The 26,747-nt window shown below is 46.8% G+C and overlaps 1 protein-coding gene, 3 long non-coding RNA genes and 1 other non-coding gene across 5 annotated transcripts; 1 reads left to right on the forward strand and 4 right to left on the reverse strand.

The window, feature by feature from the left end:
- On the reverse strand, nt 1-24,810 carry KHDC4 (KH domain containing 4, pre-mRNA splicing factor). Its single transcript, XM_051775636.1, has 16 exons — nt 24,722-24,810; nt 24,401-24,641; nt 22,514-22,642; nt 22,115-22,194; nt 19,319-19,371; nt 17,419-17,582; nt 16,094-16,305; nt 13,372-13,432; nt 12,607-12,664; nt 11,269-11,522; nt 9,513-9,668; nt 7,799-7,911; nt 4,507-4,595; nt 696-2,062; nt 394-554; nt 1-331 (listed from the first exon to the last, which is right to left on the reverse strand). The coding sequence occupies exons 1-14, from the start codon at nt 24,775-24,777 to the stop codon at nt 1,863-1,865; spliced, it is 1,866 nt and encodes a 621-aa protein (XP_051631596.1). The 5' UTR covers nt 24,778-24,810; the 3' UTR covers nt 1-331; nt 394-554; nt 696-1,862.
- On the reverse strand, nt 10,282-11,178 carry LOC127465140 (uncharacterized). The gene is made up of 3 exons (XR_007901882.1): nt 10,943-11,178; nt 10,762-10,856; nt 10,282-10,535 (listed from the first exon to the last, which is right to left on the reverse strand). It is a non-coding gene; the product is annotated as an uncharacterized LOC127465140 (long non-coding RNA).
- On the forward strand, nt 13,851-15,122 carry LOC127465141 (uncharacterized). The gene is made up of 3 exons (XR_007901883.1): nt 13,851-14,007; nt 14,057-14,156; nt 14,248-15,122. It is a non-coding gene; the product is annotated as an uncharacterized LOC127465141 (long non-coding RNA).
- On the reverse strand, nt 16,853-16,980 carry LOC127465146 (small Cajal body-specific RNA 4). The gene has a single exon (XR_007901885.1). It is a non-coding gene; the product is annotated as a small Cajal body-specific RNA 4 (non-coding RNA).
- On the reverse strand, nt 16,995-17,274 carry LOC127465142 (uncharacterized). Its single transcript, XR_007901884.1, has 3 exons — nt 17,234-17,274; nt 17,170-17,202; nt 16,995-17,099 (listed from the first exon to the last, which is right to left on the reverse strand). It is a non-coding gene; the product is annotated as an uncharacterized LOC127465142 (long non-coding RNA).
- Nucleotides 24,811-26,747: the final 1,937 nt, after the last annotated feature.

Consider the following 26,747-nt stretch of genomic DNA (forward strand, 5'->3'; position numbering starts at 1 on the left):
GTCTGGAGCAGTCCCAGTGTCACCCAGAGCAGCCCCAGTGCCACTGGGAACGTCACCTGGAGCTCTGGAGCAGTCCCAGTGTTACTGGGAACATCACCCCGAGTTCTGGAGCAGTCCTAGTGTTACTGGGAGTGTTATTGGGAGTTCTGGAGCAGTCCCAGTGTCACTGGGAGCATCCCCTGGAGTTCTGGAGCAGTCCCAGTGTCACTGGGAGCGTCACCCAGAGCTCTGGAGCAGTCCCAGTGCCACCCAGAGCAGTCCCAGTGTCACTGGGAACATCACCCCGAGTTCTGGAGCAGTCCCACTGTCACTGGGAACGTCACCCAGAGCTCTGGAGCAGTCCTAGTGTTACTGGGAGTGTTATTGGGAGTTCTGGAGCAGTCCCAGTGTCACCCGGAGCAGTCCCAGTGTCACTGGGAGTTCTGGAGCAGTCCCAGTGTCACTGGGAACGTCACCCGGAGCTCTGGAGCAGTCCCAGTGTCACTGGGAGCATCACTGGGAGCTCTGGAGCAGTCCCACTGTCACCCAGAGCAGTCCCAGTGTCACTGGGAGTTCTGGAGCAGCCCCAGTGTCACTGGGAGCGTCACTCAGAATTCTGGAGCAGTCCCAGTGTCACTGGGAGCTCTGGAGCAGTCCCAGTGTCCCCCCCAGCAGTCCCAGTGTCACTGGGAGCTCTGGAGCAGTCCCAGTGTCACCCGGAGCAGTCCCAGTGTCACTGGGAGCTCTGGAGCAGTCCCAGTGTCCCCCAGAGCAGTCCCAGTGTCACTGGGAGCAGTCCCAGTGTCCCCCAGAGCAGTCCCAGTGTCACTGGGAGCAGTCCCAGTGTCCCCCAGAGCAGTCCCAGTGTCACTGGGAGCAGTCCCAGTGTCCCCCAGAGCAGTCCCAGTGTCACTGGGAGCAGTCCCAGTGTCCCCCAGAGCAGTCCCAGTGTCACCCAGAGCAGTCCCAGTGTCACTGGGAGCAGTCCCAGTGTCCCCCCGAGCTGTGTTTGCCCCCCCCCGGCAGAGAACACCCCGGGGCAGTTTTGTGTCCGTGCCCAATCCAACAGCTCATTCCCAGCTCCCAGGAGCTGCTGCACCCAAGTGCTGCCCCCCAAGTGCTGCCTGTGGGAAACCCCTCGCTGGAACCCTCTGGAATTCTGCTGGAATTCTGCTGGAATCCTGGGGGGAGTTCCAGGGTGGCTGCAGGAGATTCAGTCCCGGAGCTGCAGTGCCAAGTCCAGCTGGGGCAACACGGACCCCTCCAAACACCTGAGCGCTCCCCGAGCGAGGGCTGGGGGGCAGGAAAACCACTTTTCCAAGGAAAAACAACCAGCAGTGCCGAGTTACAGGAGACTTCTGAAGTAAAAATCAGAGTTTTCAGTTTTTCCACAACTCCTGGATGTTCCTCCCCTCTGGTGAAGAGTCCAAACTTGCAGCTGGGGCAGGAGGAGTAAAATGCCAACACCGGGGGTGGAGTGAAGGCAGTGGCACCACTGGCTCTTCCCTTGGAGTTCTCTTGGAAAAACCTTGGAAAAATTGGGGCCTGTTGGCCCAACCCTGGCTCCTCTTTGCTTCTCCCTCGTGTCAATAAGGGAGGGCACCGCTCCAAATCTTCTCTTTTAAATTGACAAACGCTGCCAAAATAAGGATCTTTTTAAAAACAACGGAGCCCTTCCGAGGTTGGGAGGGGAAGAAGAAGAAGAAGAAGAAGAAGAAAATTGGCTTCTGCAAACGTAAAAACCAGGTGTCTTTTTGTTGTTTTGGTTTTTTTGCCCAGTTCGTTCTGGGATATCCATGCAATTATTGCTAGGAGGGGGGAAAAAAAACCACCAGAGGATGCCAAAAAAAAACCCCAAAAAACCCCAAAATTGTTGTGCAGGTTTAGGGAGCCATCCAGAAGGGCATCTGTTGTTTGGCTCTCTGTTGGGAGGAGGGGTATTGGTACCCCAAACTCCAGCCCTGGGAAAAGGTACTTGCGGTTTTGTGGGCGCCGTGTTCCTCCTCCTCGTCCGACGAGTCCCCGGCGTAGGCCACCAGCCCAAAGCCCTTCTCGCCAGCCTTCAGCTTCTTGGCTTGAGGATCTACAGAGGAGGGGGGAGAAAAGGAAAAAAAAAAACAAAAGAAAAAAAAAAAGAAAAAAAAACCAACAAAAAACAACCCCCGACCGCCCCCAAATCCCCCCCGAGAAAATAAAATTAAAAATATAAAATAAACACCAAGGACAAAGAGATAAAAACGCCCCGAAACGAGTTATTAATGACGGTGACGGTGATTAAAAAATAATCAAGAGAAGATGTTAATTGTCAATTGTTAGTTGGACACCGGCGGAGGTGACGAGGCCAGCGGAGGTCCAGGGAGGCCGCGGGAGCGGGAGCGGGCGAGGATCCGGCGGGGCCATGGAAGAGAGAGAGAAACGAGACAGAGACACACAGAAAAGGCAAAGTTAGCACAGGGGCAGGGCCAGGCACCCGAGAGAGCAATTCCCAAGGAAAAGTGGGAGGTGGGATCGAAGGGGGGAGCTGGGAGCGCCCGCACGGCGGAGGAAAGGCAGAAAAGCACCTTAAAATGTCGTGGGAAAATGTTAAAAAATCAGCTTAAAACGGAGAAGGAAGTCGTGGGAAAATCAGCTTAAAAACCACCAAAAAGTCGCGTGAAAATGGGAAAAACAGTGGTTAAAAAAAGGCAAAAAATCGGGTTGAAAATGGGAAAAAATCGGGTTGAAAATGGAAAAAAATCGGGTTGAAAATGGGAAAAAATCGGGTTGAAAATGGAAAAAATTGGGTTAAAAATGGAAAAAAATCGGCTTAAAAATGGAAAAAGTCGCGTGAAAATACAAAAAATTCTGATTAAAAAAAGAGAAAAAAATCGGCTGACAAATGGAAAAAAATCATGGGAAAAAATCATGGAAAGGTAGAAAAAAATACTGTTTAAAAAAAAGAGAAAAAGTCATGTAAAGGTAGGAAAAAATCCCGGTTAAAAAAAGAGAAAAAATCGGCTTAAAAATGGAAAAAATCACGTTTAAAAAAAGACAAAAAATTGGCTTAGAAATGGGAAAAAAATCACATAAAGGTAGAAAAAAATCCTGTTTATAAAAAGAGAAAAAAGTGGCTGAAAAATGGAAAAAATCATGTAAAGGTAGAAAAAAATCCTGTTTGAAAAAAGATTAAAATCAGCTGAAAAAAAAATAAAAAATTGCATAAATGCAAAAAAATCACGTTGGAAATACATAAAATTACCTTAAAAAAATTGTGTAAAAATACAAAAAAATCACGTTAAAAAGGCAAAAAATCACGTTAAAAAAGAGAAAAAAATTACATTAAAAAAGACAAAAAAATCAGCTTAAAAAAGATTAAAAAGTCACCTTTAAAAATCGCATAAAAATACAAAAAATCCCATTTAAAAAAGACAAAAAAATCAGCTTAAAAAAAGACAATAAAATCACAAAAAATACAAAAAATCACATTAAAATATAAAATAATCCCATTACAAATACAAAAAACCATATAAAAATACCAAAAAATCATACAAGAAATACAAAAAATTGCATCAAAAACCCACAAAAAACACATAAAAATACAAAAAAAATCACATTAAAAAACCACGAAAAAAATCACATAAAAACACAAAAATCACATTAAGAAAAAAGACAAAAAATCAGCTTAAAAAAAATACAAAACCATCTCATTAAAAATACCAGAAAATCGCATTAAAAATACAAAAGAATCACATTAAAAAAACTACCCAAAAAATCGCATTAAAAATACAAAAATCACATGAAAAAAGACAAAAAATCAGCTAAAAAAATACAGAAAAATCTCATTAAAATGAAAAAAAATGGCATTAAAAATACCAAAAAAATCGCATTAAAATACTAAAAAATCGCATTAAAATATGAAAAAAATCACATTAAAATATGAAAAAAATTGCCCTAAAAATACAAAAAAATCACCATAAAAATACCAAAAAAACGCATTAAAATTACCAAAAAATCGCATTAAAATACAAAAAAAAATCACATTAAAATACAAAAAAAATCACATTGAAATACCAAAAAAATCACATTAAAATACAAAAAAAATCTCATTAAAAATACAAAAAAAATCTCATTAAAAATACAAAAAAAATCTCATTAAAAATACAAAAAAACCATGATAAAAATACCCAAAAAATCGCATTAAAAATACAAAAAAACACATTAAAATACAAAAAATCGCCTAAAAAATACTAAAAAATCGCATTAAAATACAAAAAAAAAATCACATTAAAATACAAAAAAATGCATTAAAAATCCAAAAAGTGCCTTAAAAATATAGAAAAAAAATCGCATTAAAGATACCAAAAAATCACGATAAAAATACCGAAAAAATCCCATTAAAAATGCCAAAAAAATCGCATTAAAATACCAAAAAATCGCCTTAAAAATGCCAAAAAAATCGCATTAAAATACCAAAAAATGAATTTAAAAATCCCCAACTAATCCCATTGAAGAAAGAAGAGAAGGGCAGAAGGGCTGGGTGACACTCACCGTGGCTGCCGGGCACAGCCCCCGCACCTTTTCTCTCCTCAGGCTCCGATTTCAGCCCCACGGGAAACGCCGGCGGAGGCATCAACTGCCTGGGGGAGCAAGGGAAACCAGGAAAATCCTTGGAATTCTGGGGTTTACAGGGAAAACCTTGGAATTCTGGGGTTTACAGGGAAAACCTTGGAATTCTGGGGTTTATAAGGGAAAACCTTGGAATTCTGGGGTTTGTAAGGGAAAACCTTGGAATTCTGGGGTTTACAGGGAAAACCTTGGAATTCTGGGGTTTGTAAGGGAAAACCTTGGAATTCTGGGGTTTATAAGGAAAAACCTTGGAATTCTGGGGTTTACAGGGAAAACCTTGGAATTCTGGGGTTTACAGGGAAAACCTTGGAATTCCTGGGTTTGACAAGGGAAAACCTTGGAATTCCTGGGTTTGACAAGGGAAAACCTCCATATTCCTGGGATCTACAAGGAAAAACCTCCATATTCCTGGGTTTTATAAGGAAAATCCTTGGAATTCCTGGGTTTGACAAGGAAAAACCTTGGAATTCCTGGGTTTGACAAGGAAAAACTTTCATATTCCTGGGTTTGACAAGGAAAAGCCTTGATATTCCTGAGTTTGACAAGGAAAAACCTTGGAATTCTGGGGTTTGACAAGGAAAAACCTTGGAATTCCTGGGTTTGACGAGGAAAAACTTTCATATTCCTGGGTTTGACAAGGAAAAACCTTGGAATTCCTGGGATTTACAAGGGAAAACCTTGGAATTCCTGGGTTTGACAAGGAAAATCCTTGGAATTCCTGGGTTTGACAAGGAAAAACCTTGGAATTCCTGGGATTTACAAGGGAAAACCTTGGAATTCTGGGGTTTGACAAGGGAAAACTTGGAATTCTGGGGTTTATAAGGGAAAACCTTGGAATTCCTGGGGTTTATAAGGGAAAAACCTTGGAATTCCTGGGGTTTATAAGGGAAAAACCTTGGAATTCCTGGGGTTTACAGGGAAAACCTTGGAATTCCTGGGGTTTACAGGGAAAACCTTGGAATTCTGGGGTTTATAAGGAAAAACCTTGGAATTCTGGGGTTTATAAGGGAAAACCTTGGAATTCTGGGGTTTATAAGGGAAAAACCTTGGAATTCTGGGGTTTATAAGGAAAAACCTTGGAATTCCTGGGTTTGACAAGGAAAAACCTGGATATTCCTGGGTTTGACAAGGAAAATCCTTGGAATTCCTGGGTTTGACAAGGGAAAACCTTGGAATTCCTGGGTTTGACAAGGAAAATCCTTGATATTCCTGAGTTTGACAAGGAAAAACCTTGGAATTCCTGGGTTTGACAAGGAAAAACCTTGATATTCTTGGGTTTGACAAGGAAAAACCTGGATATTCCTGGGTTTGACAAGGAAAAACCTGGATATTCCTGGGTTTTACAAGGAAAAGCTTTCATATTCCTGGGTTTGACAAGGAAAAACCTTGGAATTCCTGCGTTTGACAAGGAAAAACCTTGGAATTCCTGAGTTTGACAAGGAAAAACCTTGGAATTCCTGGGTTTGACAAGGAAAAACCTGGATATTCCTGGATTTTACAAGGAAAAACCTGGATATTCCTGGGTTTTACAAGGAAAAACTTTCATATTCCTGGGTTTGACAAGGAAAAACTTTCATATTCCTGGGTTTGACAAGGAAAAGCCTTGATATTCCTGAGTTTGACAAGGAAAAGCCTCGGCATTCCTGGGTTTGACAAGGAAAAACCTTGGAATTCCTGGGTTTGACAAGGAAAAGCCTCGGCATTCCTGGGTTTTACAGCAGGACAAGAGGCAAAGGCGATGAATCCCAAATTCCTGACTCGGAGTTGGACTGGGAACAGGGGCTGTGCTGGGAGCAGAACTAATGAAAGCTGATTAAAAGTAATTAACCCCCCCCAAAAATGCAAAAAAATCACCTCGAAAAATACAAAAAATTGCATTAAAAAATATACCAAGAATTGTGTTAAAAATACAAAAAATTACCTTAAAAAACGCAAAAAATTCCATTAAAAATATACTGAAAATCGTGTTAAAAATATAAAAAATTACCAAAATATACCAAAAATCGCGTTAAAAATACAAAAAATTCCATTCAAAAAATATACAAAAAATTGTGTTAAAAATACAAAAAATTGTGTTAAAAATACAAAAAGTTACCTTAAAAATGCAAAAAATTCCATTAAAAAAATATACCAAAAATCACATTAAAAATACAAAAAATTACTTTAAGAAAATATACTATAAATCGTGTTAAAAATACAAAAAATTACCTTAAAAAAATACCAAAAATCGCATTAAAAATACAAAAAATTACCTTAAAAACGCACAAAATTCCATTAAAAAAATATACTGAAAATCGTGTTAAAAAATACAAACAATTACCTTAAGAAAATATACTGAATATAGAGTTAAAAATAAAATAATTACCTTAAAAATGCAAAAAATTCCATTAAAAAATATACCAAAAATCGTGTTAAATTAAAAATATTAAAAATCACATTAAAAATATAAAAAACACATTAAAATACAAAAAAACACATTAAAAATATGAAAAATCACATTAAAAGTATACCGAAAATACAAAAAAAAAAATTAAAAATACGAAAAGTCACATTAAAAATATTTTAAAAAATCTCAGTAAAAATATACAAAAAATCACATTAAAAATTACAAAAATATCACGTTAAAAATATACAAAAAATCACATTAAAAATTACAAAAATATCACATTAAAAATATACAAAAAATCACATTAAAACCACAAAAAATCACATTAAAAAATACAAAAAATCACATAAAAAAATACAAAAAATCACATTAAAAAAATACAAAAAATCACAAAAAAATAGAAAAAATCACATTAAAACCACAAAAAATCACATTAAAAAATACAAAAAATCACATTAAAAAAATACAAAAAATCACATTAAAAATACAAAAAACCACATTAAAAAATACAAAGATAACACTAAAACCACAAAAAATTACATTAAAAATATAAAAAACCACATTCAAAATATACCAAAAAAACATGTTAAAAATACAAAAAAACCCCACATTAAAAATACAAAAAATCATATTAAAAATATACCAAAAAATCACATTAAAAATACGAAAAATCACATTAAAAATACACAAAAAAATCACCGAAAAATACAAAAAAATCACATTAAAAAAAATACAAAAAACCTGCCTACGACGAAACAAGCCTCGAGTCACACGAAATTTGCTTCCCACGAGAAGCAGAAGCCCTGGGCCCTTTTTTCCCCCACTCACCTGTCCCTCTCTCTCTCCTTTCCTGAGGAACTTGCTGCCTTGGCCCCGGCTCCCTCGAGTTCGCTCGCACTGGAGAAGCCTGTACCTAAATTAGTCATATGAATGGGTCCATGCTATGAGCAGAAAAACACACGGCATTAGCAAAGCTACCTCTACAACACGAGCTCCAGCTCCTCACTGCCACTGCCAGGAACAACCCAACTCCTCACAGCACGGGGAGGAACCACTACAACCACCACAAACACCTTTCCTGCCTAAGAAAGTGCAGGAGGGCAAAGCTCAGAGTTTTCCTGCGTGGATTGACCTCCTCAGGCAGCTCATTCTGAGCTGGGCAGCCTGTTTTCTCTAAAACTCCTTCTTGCCTCCAGGCAAAGATTTTATTCTTAATTTTATTCTTAATTTTATTCTTAATTTTATTATTAATTTTATTCTTAATTTTATTATTACAGCCCCTGAGGCAGGGGCTGTACCATCAGGGAAAAAAAAAATCCCTTTTCCTCCCATCAAAAAAATACTGAAGAACTCAAAGTTAAGTTTTCTTAAAGTCATCTAACATTTGCCAGCTAAAAAAAAAAAAAATAATCAAATAAATGAATCTTTAAAACTAAGCTCCTTGAAATCCTCTCAAGTGCAACCTGCAAGGAAGGGAAGTGGGAAAATCTGGGGGTTATTGCCACGTTTCCCCTCCCACTCCTTGAAACACCCACGAAAAAAATCCACTAAGCCCCCAAATAATCTGGTTTTACATTGAAACAAGTCCCACACTGTTGTGGTCTCTGAGCTGAACAGGCTGCTCCAGTCTGGGTGAGGCTGGAAAGCAGCTGGGATGAGTTCAGGCCCAGCTTAGAGAGCAGTGAATCCACTCAGAGGCCCCAAAAGTGTGTTTTGGGATGATTGTTCTGGTCCCCCCTGTTCTGGGATGACTGTTCTGATCCCCCCTGTTCTGGGATGACTGTTCTGATCCCCCCTGTTCTGGGATGACTGTTCTGGTCCCCCCCTGTGCTGGGATGATTGTTCTGGGATGACTGTTCTGATCCCCCCTGTTCTGGGATGATTGTTCTGGTCCCCCCCTGTGCTGGGATGACTGTTCTGATCCCCCCTGTGCTGGGATGACTGTTCTGGTCCCCCCCTGTGCTGGGATGACTGTTCTGGTCCCCCCTGTTCTGGGATGACTGTTCTGGTCCCCCCCATTTTGGGATGACTGTTCTGGTCCCCCCCTGTGCTGGGATGACTGTTCTGGTCCCCCCTGTTCTGGGATGACTGTTCTGGTCCCCCCCTGTTCTGGGATGACTGTTCTGGTCCCCCCTGTGCTGGGATGACTGTTCTGATCCCCCCCATTCTGGGATGACTGTTCTGGTCCCCCCCATTCTGGGATGACTGTTCTGGTCCCCCCCATTCTGGGATGACTGTTCTGGTCCCCCCTGTTCTGGGATGACTGTTCTGGTGTTCCCCTGTTCTAGGATGACTGTTCTGGTCCCCCCTGTGCTGGGATGACTGTTCTGGTCCCCCCCCTGTTCTGGGATGACTGTTCTGGTCCCCCCCCTGTTCTGGGATGACTGTTCTGGGATGACTGTTCTGGGATGACTGTTCTGGGATGACTGTTCTGGTCCCCCCCTCTGCCACAGGCCCTGCCAGGGAGGCTCAGCTGAGCCCCAGCTCTGCCCAGCCCCGCTGTGGCTCTGGGGAATGCAGAGAATGGCTGATTTTATTCCACCTGGTATCCCAGCAGTCCCGACTCCCTCTCGTCGGGCAGCTCCTCGGTGAAGCGTCTCTTTTGGCCCTGGGGGTGGGTTTGCACCTGGGGCTGAGCACCAGTTGGCAGGCTGGTTTTTACTGGGGCAGCAGGGAGGAAAGGAGCACTCAGCGGGCTCTGGAGTGCACAAGGTGGAGACAAAACACAGGGAGAAGGGGAGATTAGGGCACAGAAATCCTTCACTCGGTGGGGGTTCATGCAGAGGGGCAGAACACAACCAGCCTGTCTTTGGGAAATGCAAAAGGAGGTGAAAGAAAAGTCACAGCTTAGAGATAAATCAAATATTTCATCTGCAGAATGGTCCCACCTCAAACTCATCCTCACCTGTAACTCAGACTCCTCCTAACCTGTAACTCACACTCATCCTAGTCTCTAGCTCATTCCAACCTGTAACTCAAACTCCTCCTAACCTGTAACTCAAACTCATCCTAGTCTCTAACTCACACTCCTCCTAACCTGTAACTCAAACTCCTCCTAGTCTCTAGCTCAGACTACTCCTAACCTGTAACTCAGACTCACCCTAATCTCTGACTCACCCTAACCTGTAACTCAAACTCATCCTAGTCTCTAACTCATCCTAACCTATAACTCAAACTCATCCTAATCTCTAGCTCAGACTACTCCTAACCTGTAACTCAGACTCATCCTAATCTCTGACTCCTCCTAACCTGTAACTCAAACTCATCCTAATCTAACTCAGACTCCTCCTAACCTGTAACCCGAACTCCTCCTAATCTGTAACTCAGACTCATACTAATCTCTAACCTGGACTCATCCTAACCTGTAACTCAAATTCATCCTAATCTCTGACTCAAAACTCATCCTAATCTCTAACTCAGACTCATCCTAACCCATAACTCAAACTCAGCTGTATCTGTAACTCAAACTCATCCTAATCTCTAATTCATGCTAATCTCTCAGACTCATCGTAACTCAAACTCCTCCTAACCTGTAACCCAAACTCATCCTAATCTCTAACTCAGACTCCTCCTTAATGTGTAACTCAGACTCATCCTAACTTGTAATTTAAACTCATCCTAACCTGTAACCCAGACTCATCCTAATCTGTAACTCACACTCACCCTAACCTGTAACTCAAACTCATTCTAATCCCTAACTCAGACTCCTCCTAACCTGTAACTCAGACTCCTCCTAATCTGTAACTCAAACTCCTCCTAATCTCTAACTCATCCTAACCTGTAACTCAGACTCTTCCTAACCTTAACTCAAACTCATCCTAACCTGTAACCCAAACTCCTCCTAACCTGTAACTCAAACTCATCCCAATCTCTGACTCCTCCTAACCTGTAACTCAAATTCATCCCAATCTCTAACTCACTTATCCTAATCTCTCAGATTCATCCTAACCTGTAACCCAAACTCCTCCTAACCTGTAACCCAGACTCATCCCAACCCAAACTCTCGTCCCTGGCACTGGGTGAGCTTTAAGATCCCTTCCAACCCAGACCAGTCTGGGATCCTCTGATCCTCCCCTGGCACCTTTATCCCTTCAGAGACACCTCCACTAAAGCAAACCCAGGTTCAAAACCCACTTCCCTTGCCTGAAGTCAGCCAGAATCCAGCAGGGGCCCTCCAGCCTGGGCTGACCCCTCCCAAAAACGAGCCCCCACCCCACCCCCGAGCTGTCAGCAGGCAGCCCCGGCAGGGTAACCCCAAAGCCCGAGTGCCAGAGCCCAGGGGGTGCCCGGGGCAGTACCTGTGCGGTGCTGGCGGGAGGCTGGACCTGGGGGATGGGGTACTGCGTGGGCACGGGCGGCACGGCCGCGGGCAGCGCCGGCAGCACGCCGGGGGCCAGGGGCACGGCGGGGGGCACCAGGCCTGGCACCCCGTAGGGCGGCTGGACGGGCTGCTGGGGGGGGGGCACCACGGGGTACCCCGACTGGTACCCGTTGGAGGGGTAGTAGGACGGCTGGGACGGGACACTGCTGATGGTGGCGGGCTGGGTGAAGCCTGGGGGGAGAGAAAGGAGGGTCATTACATCAGTCAGCCAGCTCAACTGATGCCTTAAGCCCCCCCCTGTAAGTTTTATAAGTAGATTTTAAAAGCAGCAACACCCCCCCTCCTTTGCCCCTTGTCCCTTGTCCCTTTCTCTCCAGCACCCTTGTTTACACATTCCTTAACCCTCTTACCCCATTCTATGCTCCCCATATCAATCCTACTCCTGAATCTAATAGAAATGTTTAGGCTGATGCCTTAAGCCCCTAATGTTTATTTTTCTAATACTGGTAAACCTTATAAGTTTTATAAGTAGATTTTAAAAGCAGCAAACCCCCCCCCCCCTTTGTCCCTTGTCCCCTTCCCTTTCTCTCCAGCACCCTTGCTTACACATTCCTTAACCCTCTTACCCCATTCTATGCTCCCCATATCAATCCTACTCCTGAATCTAATAGAAATGTTTAGGCTGATGCCTTAAGCCCCTAATGTTTTATTTTATTTTTCTAATATTGGTAAGCCTTATAAGTTTTATAAGCAGATTTTAAAAGCAGCAACCCCCCCCTCCTTTGTCCCTTTCCCTTTCTCTCCAGCACCCTTGTTTACACATTCTTTAACCCTCTTACCCCATTCTGTGCTCCCTATATCAATCCTACTCCTGAATCCAATAGAAATGTTTAGTCTTTTGTCAAGGCAAGGCCCAGATTGTTGGCAGAACAGCATATCAGGGCCTAAACCACAGAATACTGTCAAGAATTAGGTAACTATGGACCCTTTGTGCTCTGATGAAGACAAAATGGGATGAATAAGGGGTTCCAAAATGCACCCCAGACCCATTTTAAGGGGGTAGACCTGGGGTGGATCAGAGGAAAGGCCACAGGGTGGGCACATCTGGGATTGGATGGATGGTGTTATAAAATGTGACCTCTCAGGCACGGCCTGGGCGTGTCCTGTAACATCTCAGCCTTGGCAAATAAACCCTTTCTTATCTCCCCCCTAATTAACTGCTCTGGAGATTTTTTCAGCACCAAAATCCCACGGCAACAAACAGCAAATGGAAAAGGGGCTGGGCCCTGGAAGCTGAGCTGGGGCTGGGATTTACCTGCCAGGGGCACTGCAGTGGTTATCTGGTTCACAAAGCGGGAGTACTCGGCGTGAACCTGCAGAGGATCCCCAGAGAGCACACAATAAACATCATTTCCCAAATGAACCCCCCCAAACCTGGGAGTGTGTCCTGCTGACCACAGAACACGCCAGGCACAAGGACAGCAATGACCCAAACAGGGACACCCACCCACCCACACCCCAGGGAACAGCCCCTGTTGGCCCCTCTGGGGTAGATCCCTGTAAAATATGGGATAACCTTCCCCAGGTTAAGAGAAGTCAAAAAAGAGAAGGGCAAATAAATTGCTACAGCAGAGACAAGATACTCAGAGAACCCAGAAGCTTCCATGTATTTTTGTCAAAGGAAACTTTGTAGCCTACACTCAATTATCAACATCAACAGAACATTAACAGAAACCCCCAGGGTTTTACTCCATTTGCATTCATGTGGGAAAAGCTTAAGGGAAAAATTCATTTTGTGAGAGATTTTTTAGGATTTTTTTTGGTTACACCAATCACTTCCTCTTTCCTGAAGCAGACAGTGCAGCTCTGGACAATATAGGAAGCTTTCCCCCCCTAAAATTCCACTACTACAGCTCCATCCTGAGAAATGTTCACTGTCTGTACAAGAATTAAGGCAGCAGCTCTTGGAAGGGAAAACCCCTGAGCAAGTCAGACACACAGACATCAAAAAGAGCATTAAAAAATCACCCCCCAAAGCTCCACCAGGCTCTGAAAGCTGGTGTTTGTAAGAGCTACTCACCGTTTGCAAGAGGTTCTCACACAGCTTTTTAGCAGCTGCCAAACCCTCTGGCTTTGGGTGGCTGAAAGGACAGACAAAACAAAAACAAACACCTCATCAGCACAGCTCTGTCAGATTTGGGAGCTCCCTCTTCCATCAGCAACCTGCTGTCAGACTCATCCCCTTAGGGAGAAACTCTGGTCTAAGAATTAGGGTTTCAAGAAGAAAACCTGTTCTGGTGGAAGGTGTCCCTGCTCTTGGCAGGGGGTGGAACTGGATGAGCTTTAAGGTCCCTTCCAACCCAAACCAGTCTGGGATTCTCTAATTCTACTCTGGCACCCCAGGGTTGACTCTTTATCACTTTACAGACACCTCAATTAAAGGAAAATCAGGTTCAATCAACTTCACTGGCATGAAGGGAGTTGGAATTAAGGATTTCCCAACATTAAACCACATTGCTGGGTTAAGAACTGGCTGGAGGGCCAGGGAGTGCTGGGGATGGAGCTGCCTCCAGGGGGGATCTGGGGTGTCCCCCAGGGGGATGGAGCTGCATCCAGGTGGGATCTGGGCACTGGGGGTGTCCCCAGGGGGATGGAGCTGCATCCAGGGGGGATCTGGGCACTGGGGGTGTCCCCAGGGGGATGGAGCTGCATCCAGGTGGATTTGGGCACTGGGGGTGTCCCCAGGGGGATGGAGCTGCATCCAGGGGGGATCTGGGCACTGGGGGTGTCCCCAGGGGGATGGAGCTGCATCCAGGGGGGATCTGGGCACTGGGGGTGTCCCCAGGGGGATGGAGTTGCATCCAGGTGGATTTGGGCACTGGGGGGGTCCCCAGGGGGATGGAGCTGCATCCAGGGGGGATCTGGGGTATCCCCCAGGGGATGGAGCTGCATCCAGAGGGGATCTGGGCACTGGGGGTGTCCCCCAGTTGGGCCCAGTCCTGTTCAATGTCTCTGTTGATGATCGGGGTGAGGGGATGGAGTGAACCATCACAAACGTGCAGGGGACACCAGGCTGGGGGGTGGATCTGCTGGAAGGCAGGAGGGCTCTGCAGAGGGACCTGGACAGGCTGGATCCAGGGGCTGATTCCAACGGGAGGAGGTTCAACCAGGCCCAGGGGCACAACAACCCCCGGCAGCCCCCCGGGCTGGGCCAGGGTGGGAAGGGAGCTGGGATTTGGGATGGGCAGGGAGCTGAACAGGAGCCAGAGTGTGCCCAGGGGGCCAAGAGGGCCGATGGACCCTGGCCTGGCTCGGGATCAGGGGGGCAGCAGGAGCAGGGCAGGGATTGTGCCCCTGGGAGGCCTCCCCTCGAGGGCCGTGTCCAGCTCGGGGCCCTCAGCTCAGGAAGGACATGGAGGGGCTGGAGCAGGGCCAGGGAAGAGCAGCCAGGCTGGGGAAGGGGCTGGAGCACAATTCCCGTGAGGAGAGGCTGAGGGAGCTGGGGGGGCTCAGCCTGGAGAGGAGGAGGCTCAGGGGAGACCTCCCCACTCTGCACAACTCCTGACAGGAGGGGGGGTCGGGCTCTGCTCCCAGGAACCAGCAGCAGGACAGGAGGGTCTCCAGCTGTGCCAGGGGAGGTTTAGGTTGGACATTAGGAAGGAATTCTTTCCAGAGAGAGTGACCTGACATTGGAATGGGCTGCCCAGGGAGGGGGTGGATTCTCCATCCCTGGAGGTGTTCAAGCCCAGACTGGATGTGGCCTCAGCGCCATGGGATGGGAACCACGGCAGGGTTGGATCAAAGGTTGGATTTGATGATCCCAGAGGGCTCTCCCAACCCAGCTGATCCTGTAATTCTGTGATCCCCTCCTGGGAACTGAGATATTGTAGTTTTTGGACCCCTGCCATACCTGATGTAGATGTACATGGGCCCAGGGGATGGAGAGGGAGTGGATGGTGCTGGACTTTAAGCCCAGACTGGATGTGGCATCAGTGCCACGGGCTGGGATGGATCATCTGATTTGGTGATCCCAGAGGGCTCTCCCAACCCAGCTGATCCTGAAATTCTGTGATCCCCCCCAGGAACTGGCCCACTGGCTGGTTTTTGGACCCCTCCCATACCTGATGCAGATGTACATGGGCCCAGGGGATGGAAAGGGAGTGGATGGTGCTGGACTTTAAGCCCAGACTGGATGTGGCATCAGTGCCACGGGCTGGGAACCACGGCAGGGTTGGATCAAAGGTTGGATTTGATGATCCCAGAGGGCTCTCCCAACCCAGCTGATCCTGTAATTCTGTGATCCCCCCAGGAACTGGCCCACTGGCTGGTTTCTGGGCCCCTCCCATACCTGATGCAGATGTACATGGGCCCAGGGGATGGAGAGGGAGTGGGTGGGGTTGGATTTTAAGCCCAGACTGGATGTGGCATCAGTGCCACGGGCTGGGAACCACAGTGGGGTTGGATCAAAGGTTGGATCTGGTAATCCCAGAGGGCTTTTCCAACCCAGCTGATCCTGAAATTCTGTGATCCCCTCCTGGGAACTGAGATATTGTAGTTTTTGGACCCCTGCCATACCTGATGTAGATGTACATGGGCCCAGGGGATGGAGAGGGAGTGGATGGTGCTGGACTTTAAGCCCAGACTGGATGTGGCATCAGTGCCCCGGGCTGGGAACCACGGCAGGGTTGGATCAAAGGTTGGATTTGATGATCCCAGAGGGCTCTCCCAACCCAGCTGATCCTGTAATTCTGTGATCCCCCCAAGAACTGGCCCACTGGCTGGTTTCTGGGCCCCTGCCATACCTGATGTAGATGTACATGGGCTCAAAGGCCTCTCTGCCCGAGGCTGGCTCGATGCACCCCGAGCCCTTCCCTCGCAGGAACACCTTGGCCCCCGTCTCCACCTGGATGTGCTGCAGGTACGAGCAGCCCGGCCCCTCCACCTTCTCCTTCACGTTGAAGGTGGGCACGGCGTGTTCCAGCCCCACAAACAGCTTGTCCTGCACGTAGTGCATCTGCAAAGGGGCGGGGAGAGCTGATTATTGCACTCAGAATTGGGAAATCAGGGCAGAAGTCTCCTGCCTGCTGACAGGAGAGCTTGGTGTGAGGTGGCACAGTGAGCCCTGTGACAGGAGAGGTCAGTGTGAGATGGCACAGAGAGCCCTGGGCTGTGACAGGAGAGGTTGGTGTGAGATGGCACAGTGAGCCCTGGACTGTGACAGGAGGGGTCAGTGTGAGATGGCACAGGGAGCCCTGTGACAGCAGAGGTCAGTGTGAGATGGCACAGGGAGCCCTGTGACAGGAGAGGGCAGTGTGAGATGGCACAGGGAGCCCTGGGCTGCTCTGGGGCAGGACTGTGACAGCAGAGGTCAGTGTGAGATGGCACAGGGAGCCCTGGGCTGTGACAGCAGAGGTCAGTGTGAGGTGGCACAGGGAGCCCTGGGCTGTGACAGGAGGGGTCAGTGTGAGATGGCACAGGGAGCCCTGTGACAGAAGAGCTCAGTGTGAGATGGCACAGGGAGCCCTGAGCTGCTCTGGGGACAGGACTGTGACAGGAGAGGGCAGTGTGAGATGGCACAGTGAGCCCTGGGCTGCTCTGGGGCAGGACTGCTCTCACCATCCCTTTGCTTTTAGGAGGCCACTGTCCCCTGAGTCTCACTCTCCAGACTCAGTCTCTTTAGTCCTCCAGCACATGACACGTGTACTTTGGAACAGTCAAACCTTGGCCCCAGAGCCATTCCATGAATCCCATCCCAGTGGAACAGCCAAATCCTGTCCCCAGAGCCATTCCATGACTCCCACCCCAACCCTGTCCCCAGAGTCATTCCATAAATCCCACACCAACCCCTGTCCCCAGAGCCATTCCATGACTCCCAAACCCTGTCCCTGGTGCCATTCCATGACTCCCAACCCTTGTCCCCGGTGCCATTCCATGACTCCCACCCTGTCCCTGGTGCCATTCCATGACTCCCAAACCCTGTCCCCAGAGCCATTCCATGAATCCTACCCCAAAACCCTTGTCCCCAGAGCCATTCCATGACTCCCAACCCCTTGTCCCCAGAGCCATTCCATGAATCCCAACCCCTATCCCCAGAGCCATTCCCTGACTCCCACCCCACAGCACTGACCCCGGACTGGAAGGGCGGTTTCTGCCCCACGGCCGGGCTCAGGGGGGTGATGGGGGCTGGCTGGTGGTACACGGTGACCGTGGCCCCGTTGAAGGTGGGGCTGGAGCCCGTGGCTGCTTTCACCACCCCGTTGGTGATGATCTCCTTGATCCTGTTCACGGCTCCTGAGGGACACAAAAGGAAAATCGTTCCCGTTTTCCAGCTCAACCCAAACTGGGACACAACAGGGTTGTTGGGACAAGGGGACAGGCAGCAGGGGTTCATCTTCCTGTAGGGCTTGAGACGGGTGACCTGGGATGGGATCACCCAGGATGGCACCACCAAGGATGGCACCACCAAGGATGGCACCAAGCCATCCCGGGGGAGCAGCTGGAGCTCTGGAAGGGGACTTCCCCCAGATGGGCAGACCCTGGGAATGCTCCCCAGGGCAGCGGGCACGGCCCCAGGGCTGCCAGGGCTCCAGGAGGGTTGGGACAACACCCCCAGGGCCAGGGGGGACTGCTGGGGTCTGGGCAGGGTCAGGGGGGACTGCTGGGGTCTGGGCAGGGCCAGGGGCTGCAATCCATGATCCCTGAGAGTCCCTTCCAACTGGGGATTGTTCCTATGGAACAGCAGGGTTCCCTGGCCACTCCCACCCTACAAAGCCTGGCCTAAGGTTTTAGGACAAACACCAATGTTATGGGACAAACACCAACGTTATGGGACAAACACCAACGTTTTAGGATGAACACCAACGTTTTAGGATGAACACCAACGTTTTAGGATGAACACCAACGTTTTAGGACGAACACCAACGTTTTAGGTCCTGCAGTTGGGGAGGAACAACCCCAGGCACCGGCACAGGCTGGGGAGCAGCTCTGCAGGGAAGGCCCTGGGGGTCTCAACGAGCTGTTGTGTGTCCTGGGGGGCATCAGGAAGAGAATTCCCGGCAGGTCAGGGAGTGATCCTGCCCCTCTGCCCAGCCCTGGGGGGGCACAGCTGGAGTGTGGGGCCAGTTCCCCTCAGGACAGGAGGGATGTGGAGCTCCTGGAGCGGGTCCAGGGGAGGTTGTGAGGATGCTGAAGGGGCTGGAGCATCTCTGTGACCAGGGGACACCCAGAGGGGACCTCCCCAGGGCCTGTCAGTGCCTGCAGGGATGGACCAGGCTCTGCTCGGGGCTGCCCAAAAACAGGACACAAAACTGATGCCCAGGAGTTCCACCTGGGCACGAGGAAGAACTTCCCTGGGCAGTGCCCAGGGTCCCTCCCTGCAGATATTCCAGAGCCACCTGGACACATCCCACGTGCTCTGGGATGATTCTGAGCAGGGAGCTGGGACCAGGTGACCCCCTGAGGTCCCTCCCGACCTGCCTCATCCTGGGATTCCCAGGGAATTGTTGCCTCCATCCCTCCTGCTCCTGCAGGGAGCTCCTGGTCTGAGGGAGAGCTGAGCTGGAGAAGGGGGTGGAAGGAGATGATTCCAGAGCCCCCTGGACACATCCCACGTGCTCTGGGATGATTCTGAGCAGGGAGGTGGGACCAGGAGACCCCCTGAGGTCCCTCCTGACCTGCCCCATCCCGGGATTCCCAGGGAATTGTTGCCTCCAAGGAGATGATTCCAGAGCCCCCTGGACACATCCCACATGCCAGGGGGACGATCCTGCCTGGTGACCCAGCGTGGTCCCTTCCTGTCCCTCTGTCCTGCTCCAGGGGGATCTGGGTGTGTTATCCAGGAGATCCCCCACTCCCCCCCCCTTCCCCGGGGTGTCTCCAAGGTTTCCTGCGGATGCAGCAGGAGGGACCTTGGGAATTTCTGAGCAAACCTTCCCAGTGTTTAACCCCAAGATATTCACCAAGGCCACTCCCACAGCCCCTTTATCCCAACTAAACCAGGAAAAAAACCAGGAATGTTTGGCACTTACTGTCCACCAGCTCCCGCGTCTGCCCCTGCACGTGGAGATACAAGGGACGATCCCTGGGGAGGGAACGTCAAAAATCCCATTAAACCCACGGAAAACACACAAAATGGGGTCAGTTTGTGGGTTTAATTTAACTTTACAGCAAGGCTGCCACAAAGATCTACTCAAATAAGGGAATGAAAGCCCCTGGAGTATCACAGCGCTCAGGAAACACTGAAAAAATATGTTTATGGGATGTTTTATTGAAGTTATATCACTAGAAACTTGAATTTCTTGGTGCACAGAAGTGAATGAGCTAAAAGCAGCGAGAAATTTGGATTTGGGAAGGAGTTGAGAACAGTGGGATCTGTCTGTGGTGGTTGGTGTGGTTGGGATTTCAAAGTGTGAGGCAGGAAGGGGAGAAGTTGGGTGGGCAGGAGCAGCAAAATGGCAAATCAGGAATGGTGGTAAATCGTGAAAAATAGCAAATTATTACAAAAGTTGAATTAGGGAGGATGGAAAATTGTGAATTGTGGCAAAATGTCAATTGTGGCAAATAATGACTGGTGGTAAACTGAGAAAAATGGTAAAATATGAAAAATATCAAAATATGAATGATGGTAAAACATGAATTGTAGAAAAGAATTAATTATAAAAAATAATGAATTATAGGAAAATATAAAAAATGTAAAAATCGAGGTAAATTATGAATTGCAGAAAAAGATGTGGAAAAACATGAATTAAGGCAAATTATGAATTATGGCAAAATATGAATTATGGGAAAATATTAATTATGGTAAAATATGAATTATGGCAAAATATGAAAAAAAGCCAATTATTGAAAAAGGCAAGTTATGAATAGTGGCAAATTATGAACTGTGGCAAAATAAGAATAATGGAAAATTATGAATTCTGGCAAATTATGAAAAAATGGCAAATTAGGAAATGTGGCAAATTATGCAAAGTGGCAAATTATGAAAAATGGCAACATGGGAAAAATGGCAAAACATGAATAATGACAAATTATGAACTGTGGAAAATAATGAATTATGGAAAATAATGAATTATGAAAATAATGAATTATGGCAAAATATGAAAAATGCAGAAGTTAGGAATAGAGGTAAATTATGAATTGTAGAAAAACATGAATTGTAAAAAATCATGAATTATGGCAAATTATTAATTAAGGTAAAATATGAATTATGGCAAAATATTAATTATTACAAATCATGAAAAAAAAGCAAATTATTAAAAATGGCAAGTTATGAATAGTGGTAAATTATGAACTGTGGCAAAACAAGAATAGTGGGAAATTATGAATTATGACAAATTATGAAAAAATGGCAAATTAGAAATTGTGGTAAATTGTGAAAAATGGCAAATTATGAAAAATGGCAAATATGAATAATGGCAAATTATGAACTGTGGAAAATAATGGATTATGGTAAAATATGAAAAATGGAAAGTTATGAAGAGAGGAAAGTTATGAATTGTAGAAAAACAAGAATTGGGGAAAAACATGAATTATGGCAAATTTTGAATTATGGTAAATTATGAATTGCCTAAAACTATGAAAAAATGCAAATTATGAATAAAGGCAAATTATGAATTGTGGCAACTTATGAAAAGTGGTAAATTATGAAAAATGGAAAAATATGAAAAATGGCAAATTACAACTTGTGGTAAGTTATGAATTATGACATTATTTGTGGCAAATGATGAATTATGACAAAATATGAATTATGGCAAATTATGAATTGTGGCAAATTATGAATTGTGGCAAAAATGTGAATTGGGGCAAAAATATGAATTGTGACATTATTATTTGTGGCAAATCATGAATTGTGGCAAATTATGAATTGTGGCAAATTATTATTTGTGGCAAAAATATGAATTGTGGCAAATTATGAATTGTGGCAAATTATGAATTGTGGCAAATTATGAATTGTGGTAAATTATTTGTGGCAAAAATATGAATTGTGGCAAATTATTAAAAGTGGTAAATTATGAAAAATGGCACAATATGAAAAATGGTAAATTACAACTTGTGGTAAGTTATGAATTATGACATTATTTGTGGCAAATGATGAATTATGACAAAATATGAGTTATGGCAAATTATGAATTGTGGTAAATTATTAATTGTGGCAAAAATGTGAATTGTGGTAAAAATACGAATTGTGGCAAATTATGAATTGTGGCAAATTATGAATTGTGGTAAATTATTAAAAGTGGCAAATTATGAAAAATGGCAAAATATGAAAAATGGCAAAATATGAAAAATGGCAAATTACAAATTGTGGTAAATTATGAATTATGACACTATTTGTGGCAAATGATTAATTATGACAAAATATTAATTATGGTAAATTATGAATTGTGGCAAATTATTATTTGTGGCAAAAATATGAATTGTGGCAAATTATGAATTGTGGTAAATTATTAAAAGTGGCAAAATATGAAAAATGGCAAATTACAAATTGTGGCAAGTTATGAATTATGACATTATTTGTGGTAAATGATGAATTATGACAAAATATGAGTTATGGTAAATTATGAATTGTGGCAAATTATGAATTGTGACATTATTATTTGTGGCAAATTATGAATTGTGGCAAATTATGAATTGTGACATTATTATTTGTGGCAAATTATGAATTGTGGCAAATTATGAATTGTGACATTATTATTTGTGGCAAATGATGAACTGTGGCAAATGATGAGCAAAACTGCTCGTGGAGGACAAAGCAAACAGGAGCCTCAGCAATTCCCCTCCCAAGGAGAATAAAAATCAGAACCCCAAAGAAAAGAGCTACAAACCCAGGTCCCACTTTTGCTTTCTCCTCTGCAGTCATGAACCTGCCCCGGGTGGACACGGCGGCTCCGCTCAGGCGACTGATCTGCAAGGAGATGGAGACCCGGGGTCAGAGACCAACCACTGACAGAGCACCCACCAAACACCACAATTCAGCCTGTGCTGGTGATTAAAAACCCCAAAGCTCTTAATGAAGTGGTGGGAGAGCAGCTCTGAGCTCACCAAACCACCTCCTGGGGAACAAACCGAGCGTCTCCGAAAACACAACGGAAGGACTGAGGGGAACCTGCTGCAGGTTCCTTCCACCTCACGGGTCAAACCTGACTCTGAGTTCATTTTATGGGCTCAGAAGGTAAAGATGTCACGTAACTTCAGCCCCAGAGGTGCTGCCGGGGCGCTCCTACCTCGTCCTGGGTCTGGCCCCGGGTCAGCAGGTTCCTGCAGGTGAGGGGCACGTCGTTGATCTCCACCTCGGCCACCACCAGGTCATCCTTGCTCTTGCTGGCGGCTGGACCTTTTCCCAGAGCCTGCAGCTTCAGCAGAGAACATTCCCAGCGGTTGGAAAGCCGTGGGGCAGGAACAGACCGGCCCCAGGGCTCGGGAGGGCCAAGGTCCTCCTCGTTTGGCCCTTCCCCAACGTCCTCCTCGCTCCCCCTTTCCAGGCACTGACCCCAAAATCTTCACAGATATGAACAGAAACAACGCTGTGTCTGCTCAGTCTGCCTCCTCACAACCCTGAGCCCGAACAAACACACTTTATCTTCAGCACATTTTAACAGAGTGATTAATGTTCCTGCTCTGGAAGGGGAGGGGCAGATGTAGAACTGAGCTGGGGAGCTGCTGAACAGCAACCAGGGCATCTCCCACGTGGACTGGCAGCTCTGACAGAGACCTGAGACTAAAGAAACACCAAGTTCATGTTTCCAGCTCCTTCTTATCTCAACTGCCTTTAAACACAGGGAGAATTTAGAGTTTCTGCTCAGGAGCTGAACTCATCCACACTCCCCCCCTTTTTAAAAACGTAATATTTTGTGTCAGTATCGACATTCTAAGAAATAAAAAGGCAAAGAATCTCAGATTTAGGAGGAGTTGGGGGTTACCACAAAGACCTGGGAGCTTTTTTTCAACGTGTGGAGTGAGTACAGCCTTCTAAATGCTCTGGAATGGATTTTGGGGGGTTATAAACTTCAACCAAGACCCTATTTAAAAAAAAAAGAGAACCTTCCAGTAACCCCCAACCACTCAGCAAATATCACAGGAAGGTACAGCACTTAAAAAAGAGCCACGGGCAGCTGTGGAGGGACTCCAGTGCACTGCACAGACATTAAATTGTACAGACATTAAACTGCTCCACTCCTTCCACTTTTTTATTAAAAAACCCTACATTCATTAATCTGCAGCTCCTTAATTTCCACCCCCTCCCAACCTGAAGTGTCACCAGAGTTTAATCACTCTGGGAAATGCCATCACTGAGCATTTCCTACCAACAGCAACGTGTGCAATAAAAGCATATGCATGTTATAATTATATATGTTTTTACTGTATTAAATAATAAAACCAACGTGCAGCAAAACTGCCAATCCCAAATGCAGGTTAATTCCTTGCTTAAGTGGTTCCCTCAGCAGGGGGTGTCACCAGAGCTGGGGACAAAAAGAGGTGGAAGATTTGAGGCAGCAGCACCTGCCAAGCTTTCGAGGTCTCAAAGTGCCAGATTTTACTTCCAGTGCCCAAAGGAGACTTTAAAAAAAGAACAGAACGAGAGGGACTTTTTATACAGGGCAAGGGGGGACGGTTTTAAACTGCCAGGTGGGATACTGGGAAGGAATTCCTCTCTGTGAGGGTGGGGAGGGGCTGGGATGGAATTCCCAGAGAAGCTGTGGCTGCCCCTGGATCCCTGGAAGTGTCCGAGGCCACCCTGGAGCAACCTGGGCTAGCAGAAGGTGTCCCTGCCCATGGAACTGGATGAGCTTTAAGGCCCTTTTCCAACCCAAATCAGGCTTTTCCATCAGCTCTGCTACTTGGAAAACCCTCCAGGAAAAACACTCTAAGAGCGGGGCTGGACGATCCTCGCGGGGTCCCTTCCAGCTTCCAGCCCACAACATTCCGTCATCCCGGGGAAAAACTTTATCTCCCCAGAGGCGGCTTCCTAAAGCCTCACAAGGCCTGACCCCACAGCTGAATTAAAAATTAAAAGCGTGTTTCCTGAGCGATTTTGTCGCCCCCAACTCCACCGTTTCCCGACAAACGACGGTCTCCGGAGCCCGCCCGTGAGGCCCCCCCGGCCCCCCCACCTTGTCGGCCGTGCTGGGCGCCGGCTTCAGCTTCCCCTTGGCCATCAGCATGGCGTTGATCTTCGCCGCCACGGCCGCGGCCGCATCCAGCGCTCCCGAGGGCGCCGCGGAGCCCTCGGAACCGGCCACGGCGGCGCCGCCATCGCCGCCCCCGCCGGCGAACGGCCGCCCGGGCAGCGGCGCCGTGCCGGGCAGCAGGAAGGTGGGAGCCGGGCCGGGCTGGTCCCACTTGCTGCGGCGCCTGGAAAAGAGGAGAGGAGGGTGAGGCGGTGCTCCCGCGGCGGCGGCGGGGCCGCCCCAGCCCGCCCGGCCGTGCCTCACCCGCCCGCGGCCCCCGCGTCCCGCTGCGCTCCGCCGCCCGCAGACATGGCCGACATGGCGCCCTCAGCGTCACTGCCGCCAGAGCCCGCCCCGCGCCGCCGCTTCCGGCGTCACCAGGGAGACCGCCCGGCACTTCCGGCCGTTGCCATGGAGATGGGCGGGGAACTTCCGGGTGATGCCAGGGAGATGGGCGGGAGCTTCCGGGTGTTGCCATGGAGACCGAGGGGGCCGGGAGGGGCCGGGGAGAGGGAGCGGGAGCGGGGGGTCGGGGGATGATGGAATTGTAGGAGCGGGGGGTCGGGGGATGATGGAATTGTAGGAGCGGGGGGTCGGGGGATGATGGAATTGTAGGAGCGGGGGGTCGGGGGATGATGGAATTGTAGGAGCGGGGGGTCGGGGGATGATGGAATTGTAGGAGCGGGGGGTCGGGGGATCATGGAATTATGGAATTGTAGGAGCGGGGGGTCGTGGGGTGGCTGCATCGGGGAGTCGCGGAGTCACGGAATGATGGGATCCTGGAATCGCAGGGGAATGGCGCGATAGAATCAGGGAATCACAGGATCGGGGCATAATAGAACCGTAAAATCCTAGGATCAGGGAATTGTAGGATTGTGGAAACATGGAATCAGAATCATGGAATCATAAGGTTGTGGAATTACAGAATTGTGGAATTATAGAATCGTGGAATTATAGATTCATGGAATCATAGACTCATGGAATTACAGAGTCATGGAATCATAAAGTCATGGAATCACAGAATCATGGAATCATAGGATCATGGAATTATAGGATCACTGAATCATGGAATCACAGAATCATAAAATCATGGAATTATAGGCTCATCGAATCAGGGAATCATGGAATTATAGGATCATTGGATCATAGAATCATGGAATCACAGAATCATGGCATAACAGAATCACGGAATCATGATCATGGAATCACAGAACAACAGAATTGTGCAATCACAGGATCATAAAATCATGGAATCATAGGATCATGGAGTTATAGAATCATAGAATTATAAAATCATGGAATCTCAGAATCATGGAATCATAGAACCATGGAATCATAGAATCATGGAATCACAGAATCATGGAGTCACAGAGTCATGGAATCATAAAATCATGGAATCTCAGAATCATGGAGTCACAGTCTCATGGAATCTCAGAATCATGGAATCACAGGATCATGGAATCACAGAGTCATGGAATCATAGAATCATGGAATTACAGAATCATGGAGTCACAGAGTCATGGAATCACAGAATCATGGAATCTCAGAATCATGGAGTCACAGAGTCATGGAATCACAGAATCATGGAATCTCAGAATCATGGAGTCACAGAGTCATGGAATCACAGAATCATGGAATCTCAGAATCATGGAGTCACAGAGTCATGGAATCACAGAATCATGGAATCTCAGAATCATGGAGTCACAGAATCACAGAACCATGGAATCATGGAATCATGGAATAATGGAGTCAGAGAATCACAGAATCAGGGCATAATGGAATCACAGAATCGTGGGACCACAGAATCTTGGAATCATGGAATCACAGAGTCAGGGAATCACAGAATGATGGAATCACAGAATCACGGAATCATGGAATCACCCAATCATGGAATCATGGAACACAGAATCACGGAATCACAGGTTCATGGAATCACAGAGTCATGGAATTACAGAGTCATGGAAAAATAGAATCACGGAATCACAGAATCGTGGAATCAGATTCATGGAATCATGGAACCACGGAATCATGGAATCATGGAATCACACAATAATGGAATCACAGGATCATGGAATTATAGAATCACAAAATCATTACATCATGGAATCATAGAATCACAGAATCATAAAATTACAGAGTCATGGAATCATGGGATCATGGAATCATGGGATCATGGAATCACGGACTCACGGACTCACGGAATCACAAAGCCAGGGAACACTAATTCCTGTGTTTGCTAAAATGTAGAAATATGAAAAGTTTTGATGCTTGGGGTGCTGGGTTTGTGGAA

Source organism: Manacus candei, unplaced genomic scaffold, assembly GCF_025592945.1.
Source record: "Manacus candei isolate 608988 ecotype Guabito, Panama unplaced genomic scaffold, ASM2559294v1 h1tg000321l, whole genome shotgun sequence".
Classification (NCBI taxonomy): domain Eukaryota; kingdom Metazoa; phylum Chordata; class Aves; order Passeriformes; family Pipridae; genus Manacus; species Manacus candei.